Here is a 21,217-nt window from a genome sequence, read left to right as displayed (position 1 = left end):
CCTCGTCAGAATATCATGTTGCTGGGCCTCGTCAGAATATCATGTTGCTGGGCCTCGTCAGAATATCATGTTGCTGGGCCTCGTCAGAATATCATGTTGCTGGGCCTCGTCAGAATATCATGTTGCTGGGCCTCGTCAGAATATCATGTTGCTGTCTCAAATGATCTCAATTTTCACATAAATGTTTTCTTCCAGCCTAGCGGTTAGTTTGGTACAGCTGGGGGTTAGTATCAGCCTAGCGTTTAGTTTGGTACAGCTGGGGGTTAATATCAGCCTAGCGGTTAGTTTGGTACAGCTGGGGGTTAGTATCAGCCTAGCGGTTAGTTTGGTACAGCCGGGGGTTAGTATCAGCCTAGCGGTTAGTTTGGTACAGCCGGGGGTTAATATCAGCCTAGCGTTTAGTTTGGTCCAGCCGGGGGTTAATATCAGCCTAGCGTTTAGTTTGCTACAGCTGGGGGTTAGTATCAGCCTAGCGTTTAGTATGCTATACCCGGGGCGTTAGTATCAGCCAAGCTGTCTGCCTTTCTGACCTCGGAAACAATGTTTCACTTTGGAATTTAGCTCTCTTTTGTACCAGACATGAACGGTGCCCAGAATAACTTTTTTCTGAGTCAGGCGAAATCACGCATCAATGTCATCATCATGGACTTATCCAAGTAAATGCCAATAGAAAACAAGCTCAAACGAATGCAGCTACTGTCCTGTCATTCCAGGTTCAATGTTTGACATGACTGAGTCAGCTGAAAAATGTCTGGCTTGCAAGTGACCAGAACGTCGTCCTTTTTCATAGAAACTATGCTGAAATAATTAACGACTGGGTCGGGTCTGTAGCGACGTGACCCAAATCACGAACAACCAGATGTTCTCTTCCTGTGAAATAATCAAAATAACATTTACATGAAAAGATGTTATCGTTGTTTAATATTATATAATACTCTGTTGTGACGGGCCGAACCCCAGGTAAATGGGTCGACTGGCCCTACGCTGTTGTGACGGGCCGAACCCCAGGTAAATGGGTTGACTGGCCCTACGCTGTTGTGACGGGCAGAACCCCAGGTAAATGGGTTGACGGGCCGAACCCCAGGTAAATGGGTTGACTGGCCCTACGCTGTTGTGACGGGCCGAACCCCAGGTAAATGGGTCGACTGGCCGAACCCCAGGTAAATGGGTTGACTGGCCCTACGCTGTGACGGGCCGAACCCCAGGTAAACGGGTTGACTGGCCCTACGCTGTTGTGACGGGCCGAACCCCAGGTAAATGGGTCGACTGGCCCTACGCTGTTGTGACGGGCCGAACCCCAGGTAAATGGGTCAACTGGCCCTACGCTGTTGTGACGGGTCGAACCCCAGGTAAATGGGTCGACTGGCCCTACGCTGTTGTGACGGGCCGAACCCCAGGTAAATGGGTTGACTGGCCCTACGCTGTTGTGACGGGCCGAACCCCAGGTAAATGGGTCGACTGGCCCTACGCTGTTGTGACGGGCCGAACCCCAGGTAAATGGGTTGACTGGCCCTACGCTGTTGTGACGGGCCGAACCCCAGGTAAATGGGTTGACTGGCCCTACGCTGTTGTGACGGGCCGAACCCCAGGTAAATGGGTTGACTGGCCCTACGCTGTTGTGACGGGCCGAACCCCAGGTAAATGGGTTGACTGGCCCTACGCTGTTGTGACGGGCAGAACCCCAGGTAAATGGGTTGACGGGCCGAACCCCAGGTAAATGGGTCGACTGGCCCTACTCTGTTGTGACGGGCCGAACCCCAGGTAAATGGGTTGACGGGCCGAACCCCGGGTAAATGGGTTGACGGGCCGAACCCCAGGTAAATGGGTCGACTGGCCCTACTCTGTTGTGACGGGCCGAACCCCAGGTAAATGGGTTGACTGGCCCTATGCTGTTGTGACGGGCCGAACCCCAGGTAAATGGGTTGAATGGCCCTACGCTGTTGTGACGGGCCGAACCCCAGGTAAATGGGTTGAATGGCCCTACGCTGTTGTGACGGGCCGAACCCCAGGTAAATGAGTTGACTGGCCCTACGCTGTTGTGACGGGCCGAACCCCAGGTAAATGGGTTGACTGGCCCTACGCTGTTGTGACGGGCCGAACCCCAGGTAAATGGGTTGACTGGTCCTACGCTGTTGTGACGGGCCGAACCCCAGGTAAATGGGTTGACTGGCCCTACGCTGTTGTGACGGGCCGAACCCCAGGTAAATGGGTTGACTGGCCCTACGCTGTTGTGACGGGCCGAACCCCAGGTAAATGGGTTGACTGGCCCTACGCTGTTGTGACGGGCCGAACCCCAGGTAAATGGGATGACTGGCCCTACGCTGTTGTGACGGGCCGAACCCCAGGTAAATGGGTTGACGGGCCGAACCCCAGGTAAATGGGTTGAGTGGCCCTACGCTGTTGTGACGGGCCGAACCCCAGGTAAATGGTTGACGGGCCGAACCCCAGGTAAATGGGTTGACTGGCCCTACGCTGTTGTGACGGGCCGAACCCCAGGTAAATGGGTTGAATGGCCCTACGCTGTTGTGACGGGCCGAACCCCAGGTAAATGGGATGACTGGCCCTACGCTGTTGTGACGGGCCGAACCCCAGGTAAATGGGTTGAATGGCCCTACGCTGTTGTGACGGGCCGAACCCCAGGTAAATGGGTTGACTGGCCCTACGCTGTTGTGACGGGCCGAACCCCAGGTAAATGGGTTGACGGGCCGAACCCCAGGTAAATGGGTTGACTGGCCCTACGCTGTTGTGACGGGCAGAACCCCAGGTAAATGGGTTGACGGGCCGAACCCCAGGTAAATGGGTTGACTGGCCCTACGCTGTTGTGACGGGCCGAACCCCAGGTAAATGGGTTGAATGGCCCTACGCTGTTGTGACGGGCCGAACCCCAGGTAAATGGGATGACTGGCCCTACGCTGTTGTGACGGGCCGAACCTGGTCTCTTAGGGTTTGGTGTCCCCAGGTAAATGGGTTGAATGGCCCTACGCTGTTGTGACGGGCCGAACCCCAGGTAAATGGGTTGACTGGCCCTACGCTGTTGTGACGGGCCGAACCCCAGGTAAATGGGTTGAATGGCCCTACGCTGTTGTGACGGGCCGAACCCCAGGTAAATGGGTTGACTGGCCCTACGCTGTTGTGACGGGCCGAACCCCAGGTAAATGGGATGACTGGCCCGACGCTGTTGTGACGGGCCGAACCCCAGGTAAATGGGTTGACTGGCCCTACGCTGTTGTGACGGGCCGAACCCCAGGTAAATGGGTTGACGGGCCGAACCCCAGGTAAATGGGTTGACTGGCCCTACGCTGTTGTGACAGGCCGAACCCCAGGTAAATGGGATGACTGGCCCTACGCTGTTGTGACGGGCCGAACCCCATTTACCAGGACTGTATTCACCGTACAGCACTGCCTCGCGTGCCTTATGGCTTCATTCAGTGTTGGGAAGAATCCAGATCAGCAGTGTGCTGGAGTTGTCCTGTTTGGTGTTCCAGGTAACGCCATAGAGAAGATCAGCAGTGTGCTGGAGTTGTCCTGTTTTGTGTTCCAGGTAACGCCATAGACAGATCAGCAGTGTGCTGGAGTTGTTCTGTTTTGTGTTCCAGGTAACTCCATAGACAGATCAGCAATGTGCTGGAGTTGTCCTGTTTTGTGTTCCAGGTAACGCCATAGACAGATCAGCAGTGTGCTGGAGTTGTCCTGTTTTGTGTTCCAGGTAACGTCATAGACAGATCAGCAGTGTGCTGGAGTTGTCCTGTTTTGTGTTCCAGGTAACGCCATAGACAGATCAGCAGTGTGCTGGAGTTGTCCTGTTTTGTGTTCCAGGTAACGCCATAGACAGATCAGCAGTGTGCTGGTGTTGTCCTGTTTTGTGTTCCAGGTAACGCCATAGACAGATCAGCAGTGTGCTGGTGTTGTCCTGTTTTGTGTTCCAGGTAACGCCATAGACAGATCAGCAGTGTGCTGGTGTTGTCCTGTTTTGTGTTCCAGGTAACGCCATAGACAGATCGGCAGTGTGCTGGAGTTGTCCTGTTTTGTGTTCCAGGTAACGCCATAGACAGATCGGCAGTGTGCTGGAGTTGTCCTGTTTTGTGTTCCAGGTAACGCCATAGACAGATCGGCAGTGTGCTGGAGTTGTCCTGTTTTGTGTTCCAGGTAACGCCATAGACAGATCGGCAGTGTGCTGGAGTTGTCCTGTTTTGTGTTCCAGGTAACACCATAGACAGATCAGCAGTGTGCTGGAGTTGTCCTGTGTTGTGTTCCAGGTAACGCCATAGAGAAGATCAGCAGTGTGCTGGAGTTGTCCTGTTTTGTGTTCCAGGTAACTCCATAGACAGATCAGCAATGTGCTGGAGTTGTCCTGTGTTGTGTTCCAGGTAACGCCATAGACAGATCAGCAGTGTGCTGGAGTTGTCCTGTTTTGTGTTCCAGGTAACGCCATAGACAGATCAGCAGTGTGCTGGAGTTGTCCTGTTTTGTGTTCCAGGTAACGTCATAGACAGATCGGCAGTGTGCTGGAGTTGTCCTGTTTTGTGTTCCAGGTAACGTCATAGACAGATCAGCAGTGTGCTGGAGTTGTCCTGTTTTGTGTTCCAGGTAACGTCATAGACAGATCGGCAGTGTGCTGGAGTTGTCCTGTTTTGTGTTCCAGGTAACGTCATAGACAGATCAGCAGTGTGCTGGAGTTGTCCTGTTTTGTGTTCCAGGTAACGTCATAGACAGATCAGCAGTGTGCTGGAATTGTCCTGTTTTGTGTTCCAGGTAACGCCATAGACAGATCAGCAGTGTGCTGGAGTTGTCCTGTTTTGTGTTCCAGGTAACGCCATAGAGAAGATCATAGAAGACCAGAAGGAGTTTGAGAAGGAGAACCAGTTCATGCAAGAGGAGGTGATGGAGCCTGCCTCCACCAGTCCAGGTCTCCTATCTGACACGTCCTGGAGACTTCCAGCCAGCAGCCACATCCTGATGAGGGCCAGCCAGGTGTCCCAGGAGCTGGACAGAGGGAACCAGAGCTACCTCCGTCTGTCTCTAGGGACCTTCTTCCAGCAGCGCTCTGAGGCCCTGGGCTGTCTAGGGAACCACCGGGAGGACGATACAGTCAAACGGGTATGGGACTTGTTCAGTGTCCCGTTGACGCCGCTCTGCAGGCCGCTGCTCTACTCTTTCACTATTCACCTAGTCTCTTAGGGTTTGGTGTCCTTTCAGTTCAGGAATACGAGGCTTCATCTCGGTCTGGGAAACCTGCCCGCGGTGCGTAGGGGACAGTAGGGAAGCCATGTTTGAGAATACCACTGAGGGTTTTTCCCATCGCCCTTCTGACTTGACCAGTTTGTTGTTGTATCTTCTCTCCAGCCGTCGTTTGGTTACGTCATCACCTCTCCAGAGAAGAGGGAACCGTTTCCTCTGATTCGACCATCAGACTTCCTGTCTCAGGACAGCTCGGTCCACAACGACACCCTCACACACACTGACCACGACCGCACCATGAACACGGGTACGTACCGTCTGGACGTCCCAGACACTTATTCCTGATTCTCACTGTGAGGCCAGGCAGTAAGACACTTATTCCTGATTCTCACTGTGAGGCCAGGCAGTAAGACACTTATTCCTGATTCTCACTGTGAGGCCAGGCAGTAAGACACTTATTCCTGATTCTCACTGTGAGGCCAGCCAGGCAGTAAGACACTTATTCCTGATTCTCACTGTGAGGCCGGCCAGGCAGTAAGACACTTATTCCTGATTCTCACTGTGAGGCCAGGCAGTAAGACACTTATTCCTGATTCTCACTGTGAGGCCAGGCAGTAAGACACTTATTCCTGATTCTCACTGTGAGGCCGGCCAGGCAGTAAGACACTTATTCCTGATTCTCACTGTGAGGCCGGCCAGGCAGTAAGACACTTATTCCTGATTCTCACTGTGAGGCCAGGCAGTAAGACACTTATTCCTGATTCCCACTGTGAGGCCGGCCAGGCAGTAAGACACTTATTCCTGATTCTCACTGTGAGGCCGGCCAGGCCAGGCAGTAAGACACATATTCCTGATTCCCACTGTAAGGCCGGCCAGGCCAGGCAGTAAGACACATATTCCTGATTCCCACTGTGAGGCCGGCCAGGCCAGGCAGTAAGACACATATTCCTGATTCCCACTGAGGCCGGCCAGGCAGTAAGACACATATTCCTGATTCTCACTGTGAGGCCGGCCAGGCAGTAAGACACTTATTCCTGATTCTCACTGTGAGGCCGGCCAGGCGGTGAGGCCGGCCAAGAAGACACTTATTCCTGATTCCCACTGTGAGGCCGGCCAGGCAGGCAGTAAGACACTTATTCCTGATTCCCACTGTGAGGCCAGGCCAGGCAGTAAGACACTTATTCCTGATTCTCACTGTGAGGCCAGGCAGTAAGACACTTATTCCTGATTCTCACTGTGAGGCCAGGCAGTAAGACACTTATTCCTGATTCTCACTGTGATGCCGGCCAGGCCAGGCAGTAAGACACTTATTCCTGATTCTCACTGTGATGCCGGCCAGGCCAGGCAGTAAGACACTTATTCCTGATTCTCACTGTGAGGCCGGCCAGGCCAGCCAGTAAGACACTTATTCCTGATTCTCACTGTGAGTCCGGCCAGGCCAGCCAGTAAGACACTTATTCCTGATTCTCACTGTGAGGCCGGCCAGTAAGACACTTATTCCTGTTTCTCACTGTGAGGCCAGGCAGTAAGGCACTTATTCCTGATTCTCACTGTGAGGCCGGCCAGGCCAGGCAGTAAGACACTTATTCCTGATTCTCACTGTGAGGCCGGCCAGTAAGACACTTATTCCTGATTCCCACTGTGAGGCCAGGCAGTAAGACACTTATTCCTGATTCTCACTGTGAGGCCGGCCAGTAAGACACTTATTCCTGATTCTCACTGTGAGGCCGGCCAGTAAGACACTTATTCCTGATTCTCACTGTGAGGCCAGGCAGTAAGACACTTATTCCTGAGTCTCACTGTGAGGCCAGGCAGTAAGACACTTATTCCTGAGTCTCACTGTGAGGCCAGGCAGTAAGACACTTATTCCTGAGTCTCACTGTGAGGCCAGGCAGTAAGACACTTATTCCTGAGTCTCACTGTGAGGCCAGGCAGTAAGACACTTATTCCTGAGACTCACTGTGAGGCCAGGCAGTAAGACACTTATTCCTGATTCTCACTGTGAGGCCAGGCAGTAAGACACTTATTCCTGATTCTCACTGTGAGGCCAGGCAGTAAGACACTTATTCCTGATTCTCACTGTGAGGCCAGGCAGTAAGACACTTATTCCTGATTCTCACTGTGAGGCCGGCCAGGCGGTAAGACACTTATTCCTGATTCTCACTGTGAGGCCGGCCAGGCCAGGCGGTAAGACACTTATTCCTGATTCTCACTGTGAGGCCGGCCAGGCCAGCCGGTAAGACACTTATTCCTGATTCTCACTGTGAGGTCAGGCAGTAAGACACTTATTCCTGATTCTCACTGTGAGGTCAGGCAGTAAGACACTTATTCCTGATTCTCACTGTGAGGTCAGGCAGTAAGACACTTATTCCTGATTCTCACTGTGAGGTCAGGCAGTAAGACACTTATTCCTGATTCTCACTGTGAGGTCAGGCAGTAAGACACTTATTCCTGATTCTCACTGTGAGGCCAGCCAGTAAGACACTTATTCCTGATTCTCACTGTGAGGCCAGTCAGTAAGACACTTATTCCTGATTCTCACTGTGAGGCCAGCCAGTAAGACACTTATTCCTGATTCTTACTGTGAGGCCAGCCAGTAAGACACTTATTCCTGATTCTCACTGTGAGGCCAGGCAGTAAGACACTTATTCCTGATTCTCACTGTGAGGCCAGGCAGTAAGACACTTATTCCTGATTCTCACTGTGAGGCCAGCCAGTAAGACACTTATTCCTGATTCCCACTGTGAGGCCAGGCAGTAAGACACTTATTCCTGATTCTCACTGTGAGGTCAGGCAGTAAGACACTTATTCCTGATTCTCACTGTGAGGTCAGGCAGTAAGACACTTATTCCTGATTCTCACTGTGAGGCCAGGCAGTAAGACACTTATTCCTGATTCTCACTGTGAGGCCAGCCAGTAAGACACTTATTCCTGATTCTCACTGTGAGGTCAGGCAGTAAGACACTTATTCCTGATTCTCACAATGAGGCCAGCCAGTAAGACACTTATTCCTGATTCCCACTGTGAGGCCAGGCAGTAAGACACTTATTCCTGATTCCCACTGTGAGGTCAGGCAGTAAGACACTTATTCCTGATTCCCACTGTGAGGTCAGGCAGTAAGACACTTATTCCTGATTCTCACTGTGAGGTCAGGCGGTAAGACACTTATTCCTGATTCTCACTGTGAGGTCAGGCAGTAAGACACTTATTCCTGATTCTCACTGTGAGGTCAGGCAGTAAGACACTTATTCCTGATTCTCACTGTGAGGTCAGGCAGTAAGACACTTATTCCTGATTCTCACTGTGAGGTCAGGCAGTAAGACACTTATTCCTGATTCTCACTGTGAGGTCAGGCGGTAAGACACTTATTCCTGATTCTCACTGTGAGGCCGGCCAGTAAGACACTTATTCCTGATTCCCACTGTGAGGCCAGTCAGTAAGACACTTATTCCTGATTCTCACTGTGAGGCCGGCCAGGCCAGCCAGTAAGACACTTATTCCTGATTCTCACTGTGAGTCCGGCCAGGCCAGCCAGTAAGACACTTATTCCTGATTCTCACTGTGAGGCCGGCCAGTAAGACACTTATTCCTGATTCTCACTGTGAGGCCAGCCAGTAAGACACTTATTCCTGATTCTCACTGTGAGGCCGGCCAGGCCAGGCGGTAAGACACTTATTCCTGATTCTCACTGTGAGGCCGGCCAGGCCAGGCGGTAAGACACTTATTCCTGATTCTCACTGTGAGGTCAGGCAGTAAGACACTTATTCCTGATTCTCACTGTGAGGTCAGGCAGTAAGACACTTATTCCTGATTCTCACTGTGAGGTCAGGCAGTAAGACACTTATTCCTGATTCTCACTGTGAGGCCAGCCAGTAAGACACTTATTCCTGATTCTCACTGTGAGGTCAGGCAGTAAGACACTTATTCCTGATTCTCACTGTGAGGTCAGGCAGTAAGACACTTATTCCTGATTCTCACAGTGAGGCCAGCCAGTAAGACACTTATTCCTGATTCCCACTGTGAGGCCAGGCAGTAAGACACTTATTCCTGATTCCCACTGTGAGGCCAGGCGGTAAGACACTTATTCCTGATTCTCACTGTGAGGCCAGGCAGTAAGACACTTATTCCTGATTCTCACTGTGAGTCCGGCCAGGCCAGCCAGTAAGACACTTATTCCTGATTCTCACTGTGAGTCCGGCCAGGCCAGCCAGGAAGACACTTATTCCTGATTCTCACTGTGAGGCCGGCCAGTAAGACACTTATTCCTGATTCTCACTGCGAGGCCAGGCAGTAAGGCACTTATTCCTGATTCTCACTGTGAGGCCAGGCAGTAAGGCACTTATTCCTGATTCTCACTGTGAGGCCAGGCAGTAAGACACTTATTCCTGATTCTCACTGTGAGGCCGGCCAGGCCAGGCAGTAAGACACTTATTCCTGATTCTCACTGTGAGGCCGGCCAGTAAGACACTTATTCCTGATTCGCACTGTGAGGCCAGGCAGTAAGACACTTATTCCTGATTCTCACTGTGAGGTCAGGCAGTAAGACACTTATTCCTGATTCTCACTGTGAGGTCAGGCAGTAAGACACTTATTCCTGATTCTCACTGTGAGGTCAGGCAGTAAGACACTTATTCCTGATTCTCACTGTGAGGCCAGCCAGTAAGACACTTATTCCTGATTCCCACTGTGAGGCCAGGCGGTAAGACACTTATTCCTGATTCTCACTGTGAGGCCGGCCAGTAAGACACTTATTCCTGATTCCCACTGTGAGGCCAGTCAGTAAGACACTTATTCCTGATTCTTACTGTGAGGCCAGCCAGTAAGACACTTATTCCTGATTCTTACTGTGAGGCCAGCCAGTAAGACACTTATTCCTGATTCTTACTGTGAGGCCAGCCAGTAAGACACTTATTCCTGATTCTCACAATGAGGCCAGCCAGTAAGACACTTATTCCTGATTCCCACTGTTAGGCCAGGCAGTAAGACACTTATTCCTGATTCCCACTGTGAGGCCAGGCGGTAAGACACTTATTCCTGATTCTCACTGTGAGGCCAGGCAGTAAGACACTTATTCCTGATTCTCACTGTGAGGCCGGCCAGGCCAGCCAGTAAGACACTTATTCCTGATTCTCACTGTGAGTCCGGCCAGGCCAGCCAGTAAGACACTTATTCCTGATTCTCACTGTGAGTCCGGCCAGGCCAGCCAGTAAGACACTTATTCCTGATTCTCACTGTGAGGCCGGCCAGTAAGACACTTATTCCTGATTCTCACTGTGAGGCCAGGCAGTAAGGCACTTATTCCTGATTCTCACTGTGAGGTCAGGCAGTAAGGCACTTATTCCTGATTCTCACTGTGAGGCCAGGCAGTAAGACACTTATTCCTGATTCTCACTGTGAGGCCAGGCCAGCCAGTAAGACACTTATTCCCGATTCCCACTGTGAGGCCAGCCAGTAAGACACTTATTCCTGATTCTCACTGTGAGGCCAGGCCAGTACATTCTGACTTGGTTTGGCATCATTTTTCTTACTTGATCACAGTCATCTTTATTCCTCATTCTAAAGTCATCAGTCATAATCAGAGTATCACGTACAGTGACTGATACTTCCAATGTGTTGTTTTTGTAGAGGACTTGGACAAGACTGTGGAGGCAGATCCAGACAGGGTGTCACCTACAGGAGATGAATCAGCCTCTTCCCCCCTCCCTGAGGCCCTGCTCTCCCCCAGCCAGACCCTTCCCTCAGCCTCCCCCCTCCCTGAGGCCCTGCTCTCCCCCAGCCAGACCCTTCCCTCAGCCTCCCCCCTCCCTGAGGCCCTGCTCTCCCCCAGCCAGACCCTTCCCTCAGCCTCCCCCCTCCCTGAGGCCCTGCTCTCCCCCAGCCAGACCCTTCCCTCAGCCTCCCCCCTCCCTGAGGCCCTGCTCTCCCCCAGCCAGACCCTTCCCTCAGCCTCCCCCCTCCCTGAGGCCCTGCTCTCCCCCAGCCAGACCCTTCCCTCAGCCTCCCCCTCCCTGAGGCCCTGCTCTCCCCCAGCCAGACCCTTCCCTCAGCCTCCCCCCTCCCTGAGGCCCTGCTCTCCCCCAGCCAGACCCTTCCCTCAGCCTCCCCCGGCAGCCTGGGCCCCAGCCCCGACACAGACCAATCTAACCTCATGTTGTCTATCAGCACCATTGCCTCGGCCATCGCAGATGCCTCCATCTCCTCCGAGCCCTCCCAGCTGGCTGCCATGATCATGGAGCTGTCAAAGAGGAGTAGGGTACAGAGGCAACACCAGAAAGGTGTGCCGAGTCCACCGCCAGGTACCCCATATTCATACTACATCTGACATGTTACTCTTTACTTCTGTTGTGTCTGTTGTGTTTGTTGGAAGGTGATGTCAGCACCATTTCACCAGGTCATAAAGGAGATTTGATTCTGTTTCCCAGCCTCGGTCCTGGTAGAGCAAACACCCAGCCCTAACCAGGTTCAACTGGACCAGCCCAGCCCTAACCAGGTTCAACTGGACCAGAGGATCCTGCTGGAGACTCTACAGAGGAGCCAGTGTGCTGCTGGGGACCTGAGTGCCTTCGACATTGAAAAGTACCTGAAGCAGACAGAGGTATCCACCAGCAGCGACAGCGACCAGTCAAGCTCCTCCCACTACACTTTTGACTTCCTCGGCTGGGCCGACAGCCTCAACTCCTCCCACAGGAAGTCCCAGGCTGCATCACTTGTTGTTACTGTGGAGAACGAGAGCTCGGGTTATCAACACCAGGCTACCGAATACCAGGCGAGCACCAAGGGAGATATCTCCTCTGGCGTAGAGGCGAAGGCAGGTTTGACACAAGGTTACCCTGCTGCTATGACCCGTCCAGTCTCTGCTGGGCTACATCCAGGTTCTGGTCAGAGTGGAGTAGGCCCAGCTAACAAGACTGAGGCGAGGAGGAGGAGTTCCATCCCCCGTCCCAGGGCCAGTTCCATCCCTACAGCCTCTGGTAAACCAGGGAGGAGGTCTGTGGGCTCAGGTCAGTTCTCCTCAACCTTCATCTCCCCAGCCAAACCAGCTGCTAACAGGAAGGCTGTAGGGAATAACAGTGAGCCCCAGCCAGCTGGTGTACTGAGCAGGAGCAACACAGAGAGTGGTGGGCCTGAACTAGGAGCAGTCCGTCCAACACCCAACAACACCCCAGCCCAGAAGGTAGAGGACCCCTCCGCATCTCCTGCCCCAGGCCCTAAGACCTCCCCTGGTCTGAGGAAGGGTCTGTCAGGGCCGCTGTCCCTCAGAGACATCACATCCCCCTCCCAGAGAACCAGGAGGAGCACAGTGAAGACCCACGCTACAGGGAGCAGTACAACCCAGCAGGAGAAACCCAGTGGCCTGGAGAAGAGTGTTGGAGGAGCTCCTCCCAACGCTGTGGCCAAACATGTTGGTTTCACTTCCTCGTGTCACAGCCCCCAGCCTGCTGCTGCACACAGGACGTACGGTCAGTCTCTGGTCCAATCAACAACCTTATTCAGCTCTTCAACTAATTTAAGAGACGAATAAACATGTTTGTTAAGCTTAGCTTAGTTTCGATCCCATTCTTTTCCTGGTCCTTCCGACCAGATTGGGACATCTGGTTTTTCAACGTTGATTATAGTTTATTTGAGGTGATTTCCTGGTCTTGTGTTCTGCAGATAATGATAAAGGAGGATTTAGTTAATTGGCTAAGGAGTGTATTAATGTCCTGGTCAGGTGATGATAGTAATGTGTTGTATTAATGTCCTGGTCAGGTGATGATAGTAATGTGTTGTATTAATGTCCTGGTCAGGTGATGATAGTAATGTGTTGTATTAATGTCCTGGTCAGGTGATGATAGTAATGTGTTGTATTAATGTCCTGGTCAGGTGATGATAGTAATGTGTTGTATTAATGTCCTGGTCAGGTGGTGATAGTAATGTGTTGTATTAATGTCCTGGTCAGGTGATGTTCTCTGGTTAGATTGTATTAATGTCCTGGTCAGGTGATGATAGTAATGTGTTGTATTAATGTCCTGGTCAGGTGATGATAGTAATGTGTTGTATTAATGTCCTGGTCAGGTGGTGATAGTAATGTGTTGTATTAATGTCCTGGTCAGGTGATGTTCTCTGGTTAGATTGTATTAATGTCCTGGTCAGGTGATGATAGTAATGTGTTGTATTAATGTCCTGGTCAGGTGATGATAGTAATGTGTTGTATTAATGTCCTGGTCAGGTGATGATAGTAATGTGTTGTATTAATGTCCTGGTCAGGTGATGTTCTCTGGTTAGATTGTATTAATGTCCTGGTCAGGTGATGTTCTCTGGTTAGATTGTATTAATGTCCTGGTCAGGTGATGATAGTAATGTGTTGTATTAATGTCCTGGTCAGGTGATGATAGTAATGTGTTGTATTAATGTCCTGGTCAGGTGATGATAGTAATGTATTGTATTAATGTCCTGGTCAGGTGATGGATAGTAATGTATTGTATTAATGTCCTGGTCAGGTGATGATAGTAATGTGTTGTATTAATGTCCTGGTCAGGTGTTGATAGTAATGTATTGTATTAATGTCCTGGTCAGGTGATGGATAGTAATGTGTTGTATTAATGTCCTGGTCAGGTGATGATAGTAATGTGTTGTATTAATGTCCTGGTCAGGTGATGTTCTCTGGTTAGATTGTATTAATGTCCTGGTCATGTTCTCTGTTAGTAATGTGTTGTATTAATGTCCTGGTCAGGTGATGATCTCTGGTAATGTGTTGTATTAATGTCCTGGTAATAATGTGTTGTATTAATGTCCTGGTCAGGTGTTGATAGTAATGTGTTGTATTAATGTCCTGGTCAGGTGATGTTCTCTGGTTAGATTGTATTAATGTCCTGGTCAGGTGATGTTCTCTGGTTAGATTGTATTAATGTCCTGGTCAGGTGATGATCTCTGGTTAGATTGTATTAATGTCCTGGTCAGGTGATGTTCTCTGGTTAGATTGTATTAATGTCCTGGTCAGGTGATGTTCTCTGGTTAGATTGTATTAATGTCCTGGTCAGGTGATGATAGTAATGTGTTGTATTAATGTCCTGGTCAGGTGATGATAGTAATGTGTTGTATTAATGTCCTGGTCAGGTGATGTTCTCTGGTTAGATTGTATTAATGTCCTGGTCAGGTGATGTTCTCTGGTTAGATTGTATTAATGTCCTGGTCAGGTGATGTTCTCTGGTTAGATTGTATTAATGTCCTGGTCAGGTGTTGTTAGATTGTATTAATGTCCTGGTCAGGTGTTGATAGTAATGTGTTGTATTAATGTCCTGGTCAGGTGATGATAGTAATGTGTTGTATTAATGTCCTGGTCAGGTGATGGATAGTAATGTGTTGTATTAATGTCCTGGTCAGGTGATGATAGTAATGTGTTGTATTAATGTCCTGGTCAGGTGATGTTCTCTGGTTAGATTGTATTAATGTCCTGGTCAGGTGATGTTCTCTGGTTAGATTGTATTAATGTCCTGGTCAGGTGATGATAGTAATGTGTTGTATTAATGTCCTGGTCAGGTGATGATAGTAATGTGTTGTATTAATGTCCTGGTCAGGTGATGGATAGTAATGTATTGTATTAATGTCCTGGTCAGGTGATGATAGTAATGTATTGTATTAATGTCCTGGTCAGGTGATGTTCTCTGGTTAGATTGTATTAATGTTCTGGTCAGGTGATGATAGTAATGTGTTGTATTAATGTCCTGGTCAGGTGATGATAGTAATGTGTTGTATTAATGTCCTGGTCAGGTGTTGATAGTAATGTATTGTATTAATGTCCTGGTCAGGTGATGATAGTAATGTGTTGTATTAATGTCCTGGTCAGGTGATGATAGTAATGTGTTGTATTAATGTCCTGGTCAGGTGGTGATAGTAATGTGTTGTATTAATGTCCTGGTCAGGTGATGTTCTCTGGTTAGATTGTATTAATGTCCTGGTCAGGTGATGATAGTAATGTGTTGTATTAATGTCCTGGTCAGGTGATGATAGTAATGTATTGTATTAATGTCCTGGTCAGGTGATGATAGTAATGTGTTGTATTAATGTCCTGGTCAGGTGATGTTCTCTGGTTAGATTGTATTAATGTTCTGGTCAGGTGATGATAGTAATGTATTGTATTAATGTCCTGGTCAGGTGATGTTCTCTGGTTAGATTGTATTAATGTTCTGGTCAGGTGATGATAGTAATGTGTTGTATTAATGTCCTGGTCAGGTGATGATAGTAATGTGTTGTATTAATGTCCTGGTCAGGTGATGATAGTAATGTATTGTATTAATGTCCTGGTCAGGTGATGATAGTAATGTATTGTATTAATGTCCTGGTCAGGTGATGTTCTCTGGTTAGATTGTATTAATGTTCTGGTCAGGTGATGATAGTAATGTGTTGTATTAATGTCCTGGTCAGGTGATGATAGTAATGTGTTGTATTAATGTCCTGGTCAGGTGGTGATAGTAATGTGTTGTATTAATGTCCTGGTCAGGTGATGATAGTAATGTGTTGTATTAATGTTCTGGTCAGGTGATGATAGTAATGTGTTGTATTAATGTCCTGGTCAGGTGATGGATAGTAATGTATTGTATTAATGTCCTGGTCAGGTGATGATAGTAATGTAGTATTAATGTCCTGGTCAGGTGGTGATAGTAATGTCCTGGTCAGGTGATGATAGTAATGTGTTGTATTAATGTCCTGGTCAGGTGATGTTCTCCTGGTCAGGTGATAGTAATGTGTTGTATTAATGTCCTGGTCAGGTGATGATAGTAATGTGTTGTATTAATGTCCTGGTCAGGTGATGTTAATGTCTGGTGATGATAGATTGTATTAATGTCCTGGTCAGGTGATGATAGTAATGTGTTGTATTAATGTTCTGGTCAGGTGATGATAGTAATGTGTTGTATTAATGTCCTGGTCAGGTGATGATAGTAATGTATTGTATTAATGTCCTGGTCAGGTGATGATGGTCAGTGATGATGTATTTGTATTAATGTCCTGGTCAGGTGATGTTGTTAGATTGTATTAATGTCCTGGTCAGGTGATGATGGTAATGTATTAATGTCCTGGTCAGGTGATGATAGTAATGTGTTGTATTAATGTCCTGGTCAGGTGATGATAGTAATGTGTTGTATTAATGTCCTGGTCAGGTGATGATAGTAATGTATTGTATTAATGTCCTGGTCAGGTGATGATAGTAATGTGTTGTATTAATGTCCTGGTCAGGTGATGATAGTAATGTGTTGTATTAATGTCCTGGTCAGGTGGTGATAGTAATGTGTTGTATTAATGTCCTGGTCAGGTGATGATAGTAATGTATTGTATTAATGTCCTGGTCAGGTGATGTTCTCTGGTTAGATTGTATTAATGTCCTGGTCAGGTGATGATAGTAATGTGTTGTATTAATGTCCTGGTCAGGTGATGATAGTAATGTGTTGTATTAATGTCCTGGTCAGGTGATGATAGTAATGTGTTGTATTAATGTCCTGGTCAGGTGATGATAGTAATGTGTTGTATTAATGTCCTGGTCAGGTGATGATAGTAATGTGTTGTATTAATGTCCTGGTCAGGTGATGTTCTCTGGTTAGTGTTGTATTAATGTCCTGGTCAGGTGATGATAGTAATGTGTTGTATTAATGTCCTGGTCAGGTGATGATCCTGGTCAGGTGATGATAGTAATGTTAATGTCCTGGTCAGGTGATGTTGTGATGATAGTAATGTGTTGTATTAATGTCCTGGTCAGGTGATGATGTAATGTGTTGTATTAATGTCCTGGTCAGGTGATGTTCTCTGGTATTGTATTAATGTCCTGGTCAGGTGATGTTCTCTGGTTAGAATGTATGTCCTGGTCAGTAATGTGTTGTATTAATGTCCTGGTCAGGTGGTGATAGTAATGTGTTGTATTAATGTCCTGGTCAGGTGATGATAGTAATGTGTTGTATTAATGTCCTGGTCAGGTGATGATAGTAATGTGTTGTATTAATGTCCTGGTCAGGTGGTGATAGTAATGTGTTGTATTAATGTTCTGGTCAGGTGATGATAGTAATGTATTGTATTAATGTCCTGGTCAGGTGGTGATAGTAATGTGTTGTATTAATGTTCTGGTCAGGTGATGATAGTAATGTATTGTATTAATGTCCTGGTCAGGTGATGGATAGTAATGTGTTGTATTAATGTCCTGGTCAGGTGATGATAGTAATGTGTTGTATTAATGTCCTGGTCAGGTGGTGATAGTAATGTGTTGTATTAATGTTCTGGTCAGGTGATGATAGTAATGTATTGTATTAATGTCCTGGTCAGGTGATGATAGTAATGTGTTGTATTAATGTCCTGGTCAGGTGATGATAGTAATGTGTTGTATTAATGTCCTGGTCAGGTGATGATGGTAATGTATTAATGTCCTGGTCAGGTGGTGATAGTAATGTGTTGTATTAATGTCCTGGTCAGGTGATGTTCTCTGGTTAGATTGTATTAATGTCCTGGTCAGGTGGTGATAGTAATGTGTTGTATTAATGTCCTGGTCAGGTGATGATAGTAATGTGTTGTATTAATGTCCTGGTCAGGTGATGTTCTCTGGTTAGATTGTATTAATGTTCTGGTCAGGTGATGATAGTAATGTATTAATGTCCTGGTCAGGTGATGATAGTAATGTGTTGTATTAATGTCCTGGTCAGGTGATGATAGTAATGTGTTGTATTAATGTCCTGGTCAGGTGATGTTCTCTGGTTAGATTGTATTAATGTCCTGGTCAGGTGATGATAGTAATGTGTTGTATTAATGTCCTGGTCAGGTGATGATAGTAATGTGTTGTATTAATGTCCTGGTCAGGTGGTGATAGTAATGTATTGTATTAATGTCCTGGATAGTCAGTTGTGTCCTGGTCATGATAGTAATGTGTTGTATTAATGTCCTGGTCAGGTGATGATAGTAATGTGTTGTATTAATGTCCTGGTCAGGTGATGATAGTAATGTATTGTATTAATGTCCTGGTCAGGTGATGATAGTAATGTGTTGTATTAATGTCCTGGTCAGGTGGTGATAGTAATGTGTTGTATTAATGTTCTGGTCAGGTGATGATAGTAATGTGTTGTATTAATGTCCTGGTCAGGTGATGATAGTAATGTGTTGTATTAATGTCCTGGTCAGGTGATGTTCTCTGGTTAGATTGTATTAATGTCCTGGTCAGGTGATGATAGTAATGTGTTGTATTAATGTCCTGGTCAGGTGATGATAGTAATGTGTTGTATTAATGTCCTGGTCAGGTGTTGATAGTAATGTGTTGTATTAATGTTCTGGTCAGGTGATGATAGTAATGTGTTGTATTAATGTCCTGGTCAGGTGATGATAGTAATGTGTTGTATTAATGTCCTGGTCAGGTGATGATAGTAATGTGTTGTATTAATGTCCTGGTCAGGTGATGATAGTAATGTGTTGTATTAATGTCCTGGTCAGGTGATGATAGTAATGTGTTGTATTAATGTTCTGGTCAGGTGATGATAGTAATGTGTTGTATTAATGTCCTGGTCAGGTGATGTTCTCTGGTTAGATTGTATTAATGTCCTGGTCAGGTGATGATAGTAATGTGTTGTATTAATGTCCTGGTCAGGTGATGATAGTAATGTGTTGTATTAATGTCCTGGTCAGGTGATGTGATGTTTGTATTAATGTCTGGTCAGTGATGAGATTGTATTAATGTCCTGGTCAGGTGATGATAGTAATGTGTTGTATTAATGTCCTGGTCAGGTGATGATAGTAATGTGTTGTATTAATGTCCTGGTCAGGTGATGATAGTAATGTGTTGTATTAATGTCCTGGTCAGGTGATGATAGTAATGTGTTGTATTAATGTCCTGGTCAGGTGATGTTCTCTGGTTAGTTGTATTAATGTCCTGGTCAGGTGATGATAGTAATGTGTTGTATTAATGTCCTGGTCAGGTGATGATAGTAATGTGTTGTATTAATGTCCTGGTCAGGTGATGATAGTAATGTGTTGTATTAATGTCCTGGTCAGGTGATGATAGTAATGTGTTGTATTAATGTCCTGGTCAGGTGGTGATAGTAATGTGTTGTATTAATGTCCTGGTCAGGTGATGATAGTAATGTGTTGTATTAATGTCCTGGTCAGGTGATGATAGTAATGTGTTGTATTAATGTCCTGGTCAGGTGATGATAGTAATGTGTTGTATTAATGTCCTGGTCAGGTGGTGATAGTAATGTGTTGTATTAATGTTCTGGTCAGGTGATGATAGTAATGTGTTGTATTAATGTTCTGGTCAGGTGATGATAGTAATGTGTTGTATTAATGTCCTGGTCAGGTGGTGATAGTAATGTGTTGTATTAATGTCCTGGTCAGGTGATGTTCTCTGGTTAGATTGTATTAATGTCCTGGTCAGGTGGTGATAGTAATGTGTTGTATTAATGTCCTGGTCAGGTGATGATGGTAATGTATTAATGTTCTGGTCAGGTGTTGATAGTAATGTGTTGTTCTCTGTAGATGTGTCTCCAGGTACTCCTGTGCATCATGCCGGAGGACCAGAGCAGAGCCAGTGCACCTTCAGACCCTCCACCTCTCCTCTCACCCACTCCTCCCCCTCACAGACCTCCTTCCCCAGCCAAGAAGGGTACAAATCAAATCAAATCAATCATTAAATCAATCCGATGTCAGGTTGTTGCCCTCTACTGTGTAACTCTACTTCCTAAATCTTCTCTTTCTCTCTGGTGCCCCGACAGGACTGTGTCGCCCCCCTCCCCCAGTGTAGGGGACGGGAGACGTCCCAGTGATCTCACTCCTCCCCAGTCTGAGTGGAGCTGTTCCAGCCTCAGCAGACTGACATACATCTCTCTGAATGACAGCACGGCGCTCAACACAACCGGCGTCCCAACTCCTGACAGACACAAGGTATGGTAGGCAGGGAATGGACCTCGTACGGGCTTCTCTTTCAAATAGTCCTTTCCATGTCTCAGTGAGACTCCCATCGGGCAGTTTACAAATGACCAAGAGATCAATCACACGTCGTCTGACCGAGGGCCGGAAGTGATCAGGACGGCTCCTGAAGCTCTCCTCAGTATGACTTTAATTCCTGTCTTCCTGCTTAACAGTTCACAGGCAAAACCGTGAGGTCAATGGAGTCCAAAGTGTTCGGTAGTTAGCGAAAGGAAAATGTGATTTCTGCTTCCGTCTCCGGTGGTAGCTAACATGACACGGCTAGCCATCCCGACCGGGTTAACCCATGCCGTGAGGCTTAAGCTAACTTGGCTAGCCATCCCGACCGGTTAACCCATGCCGTGAGGCTTAAGCTAACTTGGCTAGCCAGCTGGACCGCTTCATCTGCCAACGCGCAGTTCCCCTTGGCTAGCCTGCTGGAACGCTACATCTGCCAACGCGCAGTTCCCCTTTGGCTAGCCAGCTGGAACGCTTCATCTGCCAACGCGCAGTTCCCCTTTGGCTAGCCAGCTGGAACGCTTCATCTGCCAACGCGCAGTTCCCCTTTGGCTAGCCAGCTGGAACGCTTCATCTGCCAACGCGCAGTTCCCTTTGGCTAGCCAGCTGGAACGCTTCATCTGCCAACGCGCTGTTCCCTTTGGCTAGCCAGCTGGAACGCTTCATCTGCCAACGCGCTGTTCCCTTTGGCTAGCCTGCTGGAACGCTACATCTGCCAACGCGCTGTTCCCCTTTGGCTAGCCAGCTGGAACGCTACATCTGCCAACGCGCTGTTCCCTTTGGCTAGCCAGCTGGAACGCTTCATCTGCCAACGCGCTGTTCCCCTTTGGCTAGCCTGCTGGAACGCTACATCTGCCAACGCGCTGTTCCCCTTTGGCTAGCCAGCTGGAACGCTTCATCTGCCAACGCGCTGTTCCCCTTTGGCTAGCCTGCTGGAACGCTTCATCTGCCAACGCGCTGTTCCCTTTGGCTAGCCAGCTGGAACGCTTCATCTGCCAACGCGCTGTTCCCCTTTGGCTAGCCAGCTGGAACGCTTCATCTGCCAACGCGCTGTTCCCCTTTGGCTAGCCAGCTGGAACGCTACATCTGCCAACGCGCAGTTCCCCTTTGG

General features: G+C 48.0%; 1 protein-coding gene across 1 annotated transcript in view; it reads left to right on the top strand.

Annotated features, from left to right (window-relative positions):
* The window catches only part of LOC118381276 (centrosomal protein of 192 kDa-like), a gene marked incomplete at its 5' end in the record, with an annotated part of 102,791 nt that overhangs the window by 25,668 nt on the left and 55,906 nt on the right, over nt 1-21,217 (top strand). Inside the window, 7 exon segments of the mRNA XM_052511407.1 lie at nt 4,808-5,097; nt 5,344-5,485; nt 10,804-11,178; nt 11,181-11,474; nt 11,601-12,638; nt 19,660-19,786; nt 19,896-20,064. Coding sequence (XP_052367367.1) covers nt 4,808-5,097; nt 5,344-5,485; nt 10,804-11,178; nt 11,181-11,474; nt 11,601-12,638; nt 19,660-19,786; nt 19,896-20,064 — 2,435 coding nt within the window.

Source organism: Oncorhynchus keta, unplaced genomic scaffold (assembly GCF_023373465.1).
Source record: "Oncorhynchus keta strain PuntledgeMale-10-30-2019 unplaced genomic scaffold, Oket_V2 Un_contig_677_pilon_pilon, whole genome shotgun sequence".
NCBI lineage: Eukaryota > Metazoa > Chordata > Actinopteri > Salmoniformes > Salmonidae > Oncorhynchus > Oncorhynchus keta.
The sequence above is the reverse complement of the archived record's forward strand: the minus strand, read 5'-3'. Positions and strand labels throughout refer to the sequence as shown.